Source organism: Taudactylus pleione, unplaced genomic scaffold (assembly GCF_031769625.1).
Source record: "Taudactylus pleione unplaced genomic scaffold, aTauple2 ptg000262l, whole genome shotgun sequence".
NCBI classification, from domain to species: domain Eukaryota; kingdom Metazoa; phylum Chordata; class Amphibia; order Anura; family Myobatrachidae; genus Taudactylus; species Taudactylus pleione.
The window spans coordinates 1,565,853-1,579,400 of record NW_028284664.1 but is presented as its reverse complement, the minus strand read 5'-3'; the positions used below and the strand labels follow the sequence as shown (position 1 = coordinate 1,579,400).

Sequence of the window (13,548 nt, the reverse complement as noted above, 5' to 3'; positions counted from 1 at the left end):
GCAGTACATTATAGCACCTTCTGCCATTCAGACATCTGATATTTCACTAAGGGTCTATTTACTAAGCAGTGTTAGGAGACAGAGTGAAAAGTGATAAGGTGCCAGCCAATCAGCTCCCACCTGCCATCTCACAGGCTGTGTTTGAAAAATGACAGTTGGGAGCTGATTGGCTGGCACCTTATCACTTTTCACTCTGTCTCCTAACACTGCTTAGTAAATAGACCCCTAAATATCTCAACATGTCAAAACCATTGTTTCCCATGTAAAATATGTGAATTTCTTATATCTAATTGACAATCATTTGAAGCTTAATGTTGCAATAAAAGCTGCTCCATATGTACATACTTATTTTAGATATTTGCATATAAGTAAAAACCCTTTGCAAATATTAATGATATTCTGCACACCGTACCACTACCAGATCTATTAAAAATAAAAAAATACATCACTAATACAGCCCTGACCATGACCTTACCAGACCACTCCCTCTATCCGTGTTAACCACACCCACAAAGAGGACATCCTTTTTATTTTGTAAATAGAACTGCTACATGAAAAGTAGAGATTACAGTCTCTTGTGTATCAAATAAGCAATTTATGCCAGATAGATCAATGCAAACCTGTTACTTATTATACATTACAAAACCCTAAATGCTCTGATTTTCTTATAGCTTATAATATTTATGACGTAAACAAACCCTATAATGATATAATGAAATGTTCGTGTGTACATACTGTGGTTGTGTAAGCAGCTTCAGGATCATCTTCTAGCACTCGAGAAAGGCCAAAATCGGACACTTTGCACACCAGATTGCTGTTGACGAGGATGTTCCTGGCTGCCAGGTCACGATGCACATATCCCATGTCGGAGAGGTATCTCATCCCGGACGCAATCCCTCGCAACATTCCCACCAACTGGATAACAGTGAAATGACCGTCGTGTTTCTGCAATACATTTACAAGGCAAGATTAGCTTTCCATGGCCGTGCTTAGAGAAATGTCTCATATCAAACACATTTGTCTTCTGTTTTCATCTCATGGGGAGAAGGCACAGGACGATCAAATGTACGCAGGATTTATGCAACCATAAACTGCAGGAAGCCAAATTATTATGACTAAGTAGTTGGATCTGCTATAGTTAATCTTCCGGCTGCTAATTTAGAATAATTTATAACTTTATTTTATTACCTTTTATGATTTTTTTTTATGGTTAAACTTCTCCCCTACAGGCTCTACCCATGACTGCCACCATTACACTGTGTAGCTGAACTGATACTGTAAATCAGGCGTTTGTATAAAGCATTCACCTGCCAGGGCTGCATGTGATCAGCTTTATGCATAAAACTAGCTATACATGACAAGCAGTTTTGGTCATGTTAAATGACTTTGTTAGATTTTTTTTTTTAATCAACAATCAGTGTTGTTTCCTCAGCCACCATTGGTAATGAGCATCCTGTGCCAAAGGCAAAAAGGAGTGTGGAAGGCATGATGACTAAGGTCGTATTCACACATACATGTATGTGCTGAAAAATAGATAAAAACAAATGAAAACATATGCACGCTTTAGCTGCATTATAATTATGCATGAAAACACGTTTTCCATGTGATGTGCTGTTGCCAACACACTCTAGTGTACTGGTGGCATATGATGAAACTTAAATACAATAAGTTTGTACAATTGATAGAGACAGCACCAATGACTCTAATTTTGTCACAATCTGTCGCAGTACCATTCTCCTACAAGTGGCGCTGCTCTTCCTGGTGGTGCCTGTCCAGCATATTCCTTCTGTCATTCTGCAAGCCAGTCTTGATTATGGGCTGCACCTGTGTCTATCTGATTTATACCTGCTTCACAGTGCTTCTCTTGCCAGATCATCATTAGAACCCATGTGTTTGTTCACTGTGTCACCACTTCTGGGCTATTTCTCAGTGTCTGGAATTCCATGGCAGTTTATTAGGTTGCTTTAAAGGCTTCTGGCTCTAAACTGCATTCTGCTATTTGTTCTAAATACTTTGTTTAAATCAGCAAAACAAGTGTTCTGTTTTGTCTGCAGCACATTCCATGTGTATATTGAAGTGCCTTTGACTCTGCCCTCAACTCAGCACTATACTGTCTTTCCTAGGTTAATTCTTTATTGACCTTTGTTTGATCCAGTGTCTCCCACCTGTTATGTCCTGCATTGAACCCTGTGTTTTATCTACATCCGTGATACTTTTGATTCCTCCGGACACATACACAAGGGGAATTTCCCCCTGGACTCCTGACACATTTCCCCTATTTTTATAAATCTATAAATGTTTGAAAGGCGCATAAAAGCATATAGTTGTGAATGAGCATTGAGGATTGCATTGGCTTGGGAAATAGATGCCTGTTAGAATATAAGGATAGTGGATCATAAGGATAGACGAAGCTACATCAGTAACACTTTAGTCCAATGAAAGGGAGAATGTGGATGACCTCAGCACTGGTATCTATAAAATTCCTACAGAAATATTTTGATTATAACTGTGATGCACTTGTTAATCATATTTTGTTAATATTTAGTGCTTATATTTTCAGTGGCTGCTCTTTCGGATATCGTCTATAAACATGCAAAACAAAAAATAAAGGAGTTATCCTGTTAAATAAAGTTAACAATCTTTTCTATACAGGAGTGTCTCCAATAAGACAACTCTTTTCCTTTTTCGTTTGCATCCAATGGGCCAATGGGAGGGAGTGATGTTATTCTTTTATGACCAATGGCATGTAGTGTGAAAAATCAAATGTATAGTCACCAACTGTAACAATTAGCAATAATATTAGTCCACTAATAGAGTAAGAGATGTAAATGATTGCTGGGTTACCAGGGATTTATATTATTCAGAACTAAGGGCCTGATTCAGACCCGCTCGCGAGCGCTGAGCGGGAGCTCCGTCGTGTGCATGCGCGAGACCCGCATAGCAACAGTCTAGCACCAAAGGGGGCGTGTTGTCGATGGTGACTGACAGCACGCCCCCTTTGGTGGGCGGGCCGGGAGCGTTGCTGCCCAGACGGAGGCGTTCCCATGGGAACGTAATGACGTCACCCCATAGTGCCGAGGAGCAGACACCAGGGATGGACGGCAGCAGCACTGGAGTGGGGATAAAGGTAAGTGTTTTTTTTGTGTGTGTGTGTGCGCGCGGTGGGGGCCATCACTACTGGGGGCAACTACAGGGGCTCACTACTGGGGGCAACTACAGGGGCTCACTACTGGGTGCAACTATAGGGGCCTGCTACTGGGGGCAACTACAGGGGCCTACTACTGGGGGGAACTACAGGGGCCTACTACTGGGGGCAACTACAGGGGCTCACTACTGGGGGCAACTACAGGGGCCTACTACAGGGGCTCACTACTGGGGGTAACTACAGGGGCCTTACTACTGGGGGTAACTACAGGGGACTCACTACTGGGGGCAACTACAGGGTGCTCACTACTGGGGCAACTACAGGGGCCTCACTACTGGGGGCAACTACAGGGGCCTCACTACTGGGGATAACTACAGGGGCCTCACTACTGGGGATAACTACAGGGACCTCACTACTGGGGGCAACTACAGGGTGCTCACTACTGGGGCAACTACAGGGGCCTCACTACTGGGGGCAACTACAGGGGCCTCACTACTGGGGGCAACTACAGGGGGCTCACTACTGGGGGCAACTACAAGGGGCCTCACTACTGGGGGCAACTACCGGGGGCTCACTACTGGGGGCAACTACAAGGGGCCTCACTACTGGGGGCAACTACCGGGGGCTCACTACTGGATGTACTGCATAGGGGGACCATTACTGTGGAGCACTACATAGGCAGACCACTACTGGGGGCATTATATAAAAGGAACTGCATAAGGGGGGCGGCGGCAGCTGGGGCTGGCATAGGTGCTGGGGGGTGGTACATTTTAGTTTGGGGGGGGCACCAACATTTATCTTGCCTCCGGTCACCTGGGATGAAGTTACGCCACTGGTGTGTGGGTACAGACACACATTTAATCCTTTTATTTTCTGTGTTTCTGTATACACATACGTACTTCCATTACACCTTCCGTACAAATATACTAACTCTATTATTCCTTAAAGCTACTATATGTAATATCATGGCAAATTGTTATTTAAAGCTGTATACAGCAGTGACCTATCCAGAATAATAACACTGTTACAATATATAAAATGTATTTAGCGCCAGCTGTGCAGTTACGACACTACAATAACTTGCTTCATATAATACTTTCTTTATCAGAGTGCCACCTCCATCCGTCACATTGGAGAGAAGACTCCTTGTGAAGCTCATACATCAATGAGTCTGAACCTGCTGTTGGACTGCCGTAGTCTTGTTTGCTTGGTCACAGCGAGTGGAAGATCTTTGTACGTCACATCATGGCAGATGAGGAAGACGTGTCTGTGAGGTTACGTCAGAGATGTGTGATTGAATTTTGTGTTAAACTTGGAAAAAGCGGAAATGAAACTCATGAAATGTTACGGCAAGCATGTAGTGGAGAAACAATTAGCCGTGCTGCAGTATTTCGGTGGTGGAATCACTTAAAATGAATGAAGGATCAAGAAACTCTCAGCCAATCACAATGGTGTTTCCATGGAGACCATTTTCACTTAGCAAACTGCTACTACTAAATATTGCACCAGTTCAAAGTTGGAGACATTTGAGTGACTTTATTGAGGCAAATTTCACACTTTCATGCTGCACTTTGGCCAAGAAGCGCATATCAAGGCAACATAATAAAAAGGTCCGTATACAGTAGAGTGACACATAATGTCACCTGGGGATATATTTACTAACAGTCAGTTTTGATTTTCATGTTATTTTCAGTCTATTTTCTGTCCATTTTGAAAATCAGGTATTTCCTGCATGCAAAATGGACTGAAAATCAACTCAAAATCACCAGAAAATAGACTTTAATCTGAAATAGAACTGAAATAGAACATTGACCAAAACATCAGTACTTTAACATAGAGTCCTATACAAATCTCTTATTTACTAACAGTCTGTTTAAAAACTGCCTCAAAATGGACCCCAAATCACTAAAATTAATAGACACATCTGAAAAGGTCTATTTAACTTCTAAAACATATGCAATTGGCTGAAACATCATTATGATGCCTATAGCAGGGTAGATAAGCATGTGGGGCATTCTGGGTGTCCATATCATGGTAAATCATCTATTTTGATTAGAAACACTGGGGTCGATTTTGTGGGGATGTTGGTTGGACTTTGGTTGATTTTAAACTTGATCCAAAATTTACTTTTGGTAAATTTACCCCCTGATGTTACCAGAGTTTCAATATTAATCTAAGCTTTAAACTAAGATAAACCAAAGTAGCATTTTAGGTGAAAAAAAATATATATTTTTATTAAAAGCGTTGGTCATGAAGTGGTTAATGGTTAGACACTTAGGAGCACTTCTAGCTCTCCTGAAATTGGAGAGAAGGTATTCACCAGAAAAAGCACGGGGGGGACCATTGTGGAATAATGCTGGAAAACCAGTGCCATTTTCAGTGTGCATCCAGTGAGATTCATAAAGGAATTCCTATGGAGGCAGCCATTATGTAGTCTAAAAAAATATCCTGTGAATTGATGCATATCATGAATAGTAATACCTCAGTCAGAGCTCTAACTGGACTTTTTGGTTCCCTGTGCCAGAGAAAGCATTGGCGCCCTCCCATTTTTAAAAAAAGGACATAATAGAGCACCTGAAAAAGGGCCATGGCCTCATGGGGAAGGGCCAGGGAAGAAATAGAGGAGGCCAGGAGATGCTGGGGATAAAAGAAGAGGAAGCTACAAGTAAGAATGATAATAAACAGGAAAATTGACAGGCCCAAACAGCGCCCACTGCCCTGCAGTGCCCTGTGCCATGGCACTGGTCACACTACCCTAGTTACGGCTCTGACCTCAGTGAAGTCAGCAATTCCTAGTCAAGCAATAGACTGTACTCTAAGCAATATCACTGTTTTCTAGTCAATTGATAGGCTACATTCTCATGGTCACTAGGTCAGCCAACAAAATGGCTGCCCCCTATCTTAGTTGAGAAAGCATAGTTATGTTTCTGCTTCACTAGTATTGGCTATTCAGCTGAGCTCAGTCTGAACTATTGTCAAACTGAAGACAAGGAAATGAAAAACTATGATATACACAGCACAGAATAATGCAGCAGCGCTGTAAATTTACATGACAAAAACAGACATTATAACAAGTCTTTTACAAATTCAAGAACACCTTAGGCATAAGGGATCCCAGATACGGGCATGTAAATGAGCACATAGACACGTTTTCTACTGTGCCAAGAAGCAACTTCTATAATAAAAGGTTTATTGTTCTTTTTGCTCATTTTAAAGTAGACATATCTGACAATGGGAGCCGTTTGCCTAACAATTACATTATTCTTGCAAAATAAAATTAAAAACTAACACTGGACAACCAGGGATTCCAAACGTTCCAGGTCTAATTAGACAGGCTGTTTTTGTGTGGAACATACTAACTCAGGGGACATATTCATTTCCTGCTTGCTAAGGGGTCACTGTTTTATTCGCATGCTTCCTGTCAGGGATGATGAAATTGCCATATTTGTTTCCTTATGATTTTAATGAAGGTGTTTTATGCCCAGGATATTGAAATGTAAGGGATCTGCTGACACATACATTTACACCGACCACATGCATAACCATAAATAGCTAACTTAGTCAAAATCACATAATTGAGAGTCCAAGGCCAACATTTTAGCGCACATCTACTTAAGGTTGTAATTTAGGATCTGGAAACGTGACAGATATTTGCAGGAGTTGCTGTAGCACAAACTGGAAAAATAAAAAAATCAAATAAAAAACAATCAACAATAAGATGCTGTAAACGTCACACAACTGATTATGTTATTTGCTAATAATACAAATTTAACTGGATACTAATTTTAGCAATACAATACAATGTGTAATGTTAAATGCATTAAATGGTCTGAATGTTTAAGTAAACAATGTTTTGTGGTCAAATGCTGAAGTTTACAATAGATACTACTGTGTTATATCTATAACATTGTTCCACACCCACCATTACTCATGGTTGAAGTTAGTGTGCGTAGTATCTGGCTTGTATTGCAGGCCAACAGGTGTATCAGATGTTGTGGTGCATCACTGTCAGGCCGCTAGTATACAGTAGGTGACAGTTGTGGGTTTATGCTCAACAGAATGTGGAGGTAAGGAATATACAGTATTGTTAAGATAGAGTATAATCTATTTAATCCATTACAATACCTTCAGGGTCTAGTTTACAGCAAGCAAATTATACCAGGCATGGGGGAAATCTAATTGAGTGCCGTTTTGCAAAGGTGACATTGTTCTTCTTTTTTGGGGGGCAGTTATAAATCACTGTATGAAATAGAAGCTAAATCACCATGACGATGAAGGTGGTGATGGTGAGGAGCTAGTGGTGGTTAGATGTAACAGAAGTGAGAGGGTGAAAGGTGCTGGACAGCTGTTACTGTTAGCTGACAGCTCCCACAAGATGCACTAGTGCTAGAGCTAGCATGGACATGGGCATGGGCATGGAAGATATGGCAGGAACAGTGGTGGTCACTTTTCCTCCAAAATTTAAAATAATAATAACTCCCAAGACAGGTACTTGTAGGCACTGCAGATTCTCTCAAGAAAATGTGGCGAGGATACGGAACAGCATGTTAAATGAAGCCTTAAACATGTATTTAAAACCAGTAAGTCTGTATTTTGTGAGTAATTATTATTTTTATGCTTCTTACGCTATGTACAGTTTTATAGATGTCTTAAATGTCACCAGAAGTGTAATGAACACTGATGGGCACATTGTTAAACTGCAGAATGGCTGTGGGTGGAACAAGACCGTGCCATGGCAGTGACTGACAAATTCTTTTTTGCAGTACTAACGGTAACTAACGGTAAATAATAACACAAGATTAATGGTTCTATATCACAATCTCTGTAGAAGAACAGCTCCTGCGGTCATAATATTAGGTAGTTTACACACAGATATAATAATATTTCAAAATAGAATAAATTTTGAGGTATACTATATTATAGTAGATAGATAGATATATAGATAGATAGATATGAAGGTGATAGATAGATAGATAGATAGATAGATAGATAGATAGATATGAAGGTGATAGTTAGATCGATAGATAGATAGATATGAAGGTGATAGATAGATAGATAGATCGATAGATAGATATGAAAGTGATAGATAGTTAGATAGATATGAAGGTGATAGATAGATCGATAGATTGATAGATATGAAGGTGATAGATAGATAGGTAGATAGATAGATAGGTAGATAGATAGATATGAAGGTGATAGATAGATAGATAGATTATGGCGCCATTTTTGTAAAATGTCTGAGAACCAGAAGGGGAACAGAAAGGGACAGAAATGCGCTCCACCGTGGAATGCATCAAACAGTGCTGTAACAGGACTTTATTGCACTCTGTTCCAGCCACGCCCCCTGAGCGTATGATGTTATGCCGAGGGGTTGGGGCCGTCGCTGGGCATTACAGCACTGCCCGGAGCTGTACTTGCTGCAGTGTGCATGTCTGGAGTGTCCAAAGGATGCTCCAGGCAGCACTGCAACAGCAATTCTAGCAGTGCTGTCCAGATGCAGGGGCTGTGAGGCAGCGATGGTGTCACCCACAGGGCTCTGCACTCTGTGCTGCAGCACCGCTTGCACCCCCTTGTTACGGCCCTGGCATCAAACATGCTGCATAACAAGAGATAACAGTTAAAAACCTTTGAAATTCATCATCATCATGATAGTGTGGCATAGAAACTCCAGTACAGGGTGCAACAAAGTGAAAGGACTAGCAAAGAGACACCACCAGATGTGTGCTCTTGAATGGAATACATCACATCGGAAGTGGCTTTATTGCTCAACCAAATAAGAGCTATTCAGGCCATCTATCTAAATATAAGAAATGCAGAAAATATATAGATACCAAATGTAACATAGTACACTATAGAGACGAGGCACCATGATTCAACAACATTTAGATAGCTAGTAAAGTAACAAAGCACTAAAAAGAGCGCTTCCCACTTTTTTAACATATATATATAGAGACATGCACTGTACATGGATAATGCTGGGTCTTCACAGAGATTTTTGTTGACATACCTCTGATGAAGTCGTTATAAAGAGGAAACGCGTCAGGTTGCTACTAGGAGTTGAACTAGGACAAATGTAAAAAAATGCATTTTGTTTCTTATCTTGAAGATAAAACACAGCCCTTTTTTTTTTAACTCATTGCGTTGCTGAGGTTCTTTGTAGCAAGTCTACAGACTACGTTGGATCACAACAGGAACAAGGATGTAGGTAAAAGATACAAAGTTAGGAAATTACTTTTTGATGGTGGTATTTTTTTAAAATGAAATCAGGGCAATACTTAAAAATGTAATATCTATGGTGGCATGTATATGTAATTCTAACTGGGCATATTTATATTCTTTATTTTACTATGGTACACTGTTTTGTTAAAGGGCCAAGGATGTACAGTATCATATTTTATTTATGGGAGCACTTTTCTTCTGTATGTATTTAAAAAAAACCCATTTATTATTGTGTGGTCCCTATTAATCTTATTTTCTCGATATCCATCTGAAGGGGCACCAGGAAGTTCCCGATGCTACTCAGCCCTGGGCCAGTTATCTGTAGGAATATGAGAGCTGCACATTTGTTCTGCAGCCCCACACCCCTTCCTCACTAGAGGACCAGGCCAGAAGCTGAATCGGGGATAGGGGTACAATTTTTTGTTTTCATTTAGAGATCTATTCATCACCACTTAATTTCTCCAAAAGCATCTGAAAATTAAAATTTTCACCTACTTTTGTAGAAATTAAGGATCGGGGCCATTCATCATAAAGGTAATGCAGGAGAAATCACTGAAATCTCCTGCATATCTGTCAGCCCCGATCTGGCTCGCAGTCCCCATATGGACTTAATGGGGCTCTAAATTCATAAAGTTCAATAAAATACAATATTTTTGGAGCTTGAATGCGGGAACATTTGCCATCTTCAGATGGCGTTTGCTCTCGTACCCCTGCTTTTTCCCTTTGGGAAGGAGTCCTGGTTGCAAATAGCTCTGCCCGTGTCCGGCTCCTTCCGCTTTCTGTGTCTGCGTGAAGCCCAGATCATGCTGGCGCACCAGCACTTGACAGTGCTAACTTTCACTGCTACAGAAGTAACAGTGAAGGGGATGGCAGAGACAGAAGATTTGTGAATCAGCTGTCTCCATACTGGAACAATGTTGAAATGCTCCGATGGTTTTGTGTCCATCGCTGCTACTCGCAGCAAGTTCGATACTTAATTATCGGGGCTACCAGATAATTAATATAATGAAAGGACCCCCTGAAAGGCGAAGACCAAAGAGCTGAAAACTGCGTATTTATGGCAATTTTTTTGTGATTTACATACATCTATTTGCATCTCATAGGAAAATCACAGTTTTATTAAAATGTGAGACTTTATTTGGCTGCTGCTCATTTTGAGACAATGTAAAACAGCAATAATTATGAATATCTTATGTTTTCACCAGGACACTTTTATAGATATACTCAATGGTGCGGATTCAGAGTGGTAAGCAAAGTGGTCAAGTCTGTGGCCACAAAGTGTTCTTTAAAATATTTGCGGACTTCTCCCTGTATTCAGAGTTGGTTGCAGGTATGTGGCTGCATTGTTCCTGTACATGCGCTTGTGAGAACAGCCACCATCGCTGTCAGCAGGCATTTTACACCAGCCCTATCCTGGGTGCAAAATAACTCACATGAGTTAGATAAGATAAATTCACTGGAAACATAACTGACATTTTGCCAAACAAAAGAGATAGAGAGTTTATGGATCGCATGTACTTTGCCGAAGCTTGTGTGTCCGCACACAAAGCAGCCGTTGGCCAGATGCCTTACCTCTGCTCTCATTTATATGTTTGTTAGAGCTTTTATGCTACTTTATTACATATCATGGTCTAGTGATCGCAGAGTTCAGTGATCCTTTTATCTCTTTGTTTAGAATTTGCTATCTTCAAAGGACACACCGGCAGTTCCATATAACAGGGATAAAGTGAGATTCTTAGATACCATATAAATCCGATATTCTCTCTGTAGCAGCTACATCTAATTCTCATCCTTCCTTAAAGTGGTTATTTATATTTGGGGTGCTACAACTTTCTGGGGCTCATCTAGAGTAAAGATGCATACAAGTACTTTCTTCTGCATTAATATGTATTTTGCATACTGCAGATTTGCACAAAAAAAACATTATGTGCATAAAACCCAATGCAAAGTGCATTTTCCCAGCTTCCACTTGTAACTCCCTACACTTACAGAGGCAGACCAGGGGAAGGAAAGGGACTTATTAGAATAGACTATCTACATTAAAGGTGTGTTAACATAACTGTGATATATTTCAAAGTGGCAAGCCCCCACAGACAAGCCAAAGGATGTGTCTGTGATGGGAGTGTGTGACCCCTTTTGCCAGGTAACCGTTGAAGATGATTAACATAGACCTTTCTGGTGTTTCACAAAAAAGAAATGTATAGTTATTTTAATAAACAAAGGTCCCCATCAAAAAAAGGTCTCGCAGCACCAGCGCTAATAGGATCAAACGCAAGTTCAAAAATAGGCGCTGCTCGTGATCTTCCGAAGACGGCACATGCACTAAGAAACTAAAAGCAAACGGGCTCTGAGCTTGCGTGGCATGAAGCGTCCGCAGTGGCAGCGCACACAAATCTACAGTATTTCTTATTTCTAATACTTTAAGTTTCATTGTTCCTAAATGGTAACTCTGCTTAGAACCAATTATATTCTTAAGTTCAAATGGTCTTTATTTGCCAGACATTGTTTAATGTATCATCACAATTCAGCCTGGGGAAACGCAGATATTCGAAAGAAATAAAAGCCATGAATAACATTATGTAAAAATTAATTTATGAGATATCCTAGCCAAGAATTGTTTCTTATTCAAATGTCACCAGAAAATGACACCTCACCCGCAGGAATGAGTCCAGGGATCCATTCTCCATGTATTCAACCACAATCATTACGGGTCTGCCTGCAAAAACAGCAAAGGAATTCATTAGGAAGATTAAAGGTGTATTATGGGTTGGTTATACATTTCCAGCTGTTACGGAAAGATTATCTGTATTACTTTAATGAAGTTCATATGTCTCATGCTGCAGGGGGAAAAAACATTGGAAGTAAATTACCTAGCGTGGATGCTGCCAAATATCCGTCACTGAATGTTACTCGCTGACTACACGGACAGACGCTGTGTATGACCCGGTTCTCAGCAGGCCGGGCACAGGACTTCATTAGTGCAACTATGGGCATCTTTGTTAATCACTTGCAATCACAAAATAGAATATGGGATATAAATAATAGGGCTGTAACTAGGGTTGTGCTAGTGATGCCTCCGCACTGAGGCCCTGATTCAGAGACGGACGCTCTGAAAGAGCGCTCGCTCTGAATCTGGGCGTTTTTTTTGTGTGCGGCCTCCTGGCCGCTCGCATAGCTGTGGATGACCACTCACAGCTATTGCGAGCGGCCAAATGATGGTCGCGATGGTCAAGACCATCGGGCTTGAGACGAGACCCTTGTGATAGGGTCTCGTGGCCGCAAGCCCCAGAGGGCTTCTGGCTCTAATAGAGCCGGAAGCTCTCTCACTGACATCACTGGTGATGTCAGTGGGGCTGCCCACAAACGGCAGGCGTTCGCTTGGGAACGCCTCAGTTTGTGAAGCCACCTCCCAGCCACGCCTACAAAACGGGGCGAGCTGTTGATCAACACTGACAGACGCCCCTTTTGTAGTGAGATTTTCTCTCTCGCTCCGGGGCTTGCGCATGCGCAGTGCGTCCGCTGCACGTGCGCAGAGCACACCATCGACCCGCTCGCGATCGCTCAAGCGTTTGCGAGCGGGTCTGAATCAGGCTCACAGCTCAGGGCTGTGCGGGTGGCACTGACACTGCCCCATGGGCATCAGCCAGCTAGATGGCGTTGGCTATAGAAGCCTGTTGGCTTATTTTTGCAAAAAATCCTGGAGAAGGATCCCTCTCTGTTACTTGCGGCTTGCGTATGTGCAGGTAGATGACCACGCATGCGCGTTTTAACACCCTGGTCATAATCCTGGAACTTTCTGCATTGAAGGGAAAGCTGTTAGTCAGATGAGCTGTCCAGGCAAGAAGGCATTCCTTCATCCTGTGCATCTATAATGCCAGTATGTAACCGAAAACAGGGGTAGATGATCACAATATATTTGCGATTAAGGGTACATTTCCCCCATTATGAGAAAAACAGGTCTACCAATACCTATTTTAAACAGGTATATTAAAATACAATAGCAATGATTGATTGTCCCCTTTTATAAACGGTTACCCTAAAATCTATGTTTTCATGACTTGATTTCTATTTATTTATTCAACCAAAGTCAACAATCAAGAGACAATAAAGAACATACTGTATTAGAACATGGTACTGTATGGCGAGAATTGTTAGCTGGTAACGTTGTACATGTACAGATAACA

The 13,548-nt window shown here is 41.4% G+C and overlaps 1 protein-coding gene across 2 annotated transcripts in view; it reads right to left on the bottom strand.

Annotated features, from left to right (window-relative positions):
* Positions 1 to 13,548, bottom strand: part of EPHA6 (EPH receptor A6) — an 888,766-nt gene that overhangs the window by 86,583 nt on the left and 788,635 nt on the right. For both annotated transcript variants that reach the window (XM_088481055.1, XM_088481056.1), the window contains exons 12-13: positions 12,019 to 12,080; positions 736 to 945 (exon numbers count right to left, since the gene is read on the bottom strand). In XM_088481055.1, the coding sequence (XP_088337181.1) occupies positions 736 to 945; positions 12,019 to 12,080 (272 nt within the window). The remainder of the gene's footprint in view (positions 1 to 735; positions 946 to 12,018; positions 12,081 to 13,548) is intronic.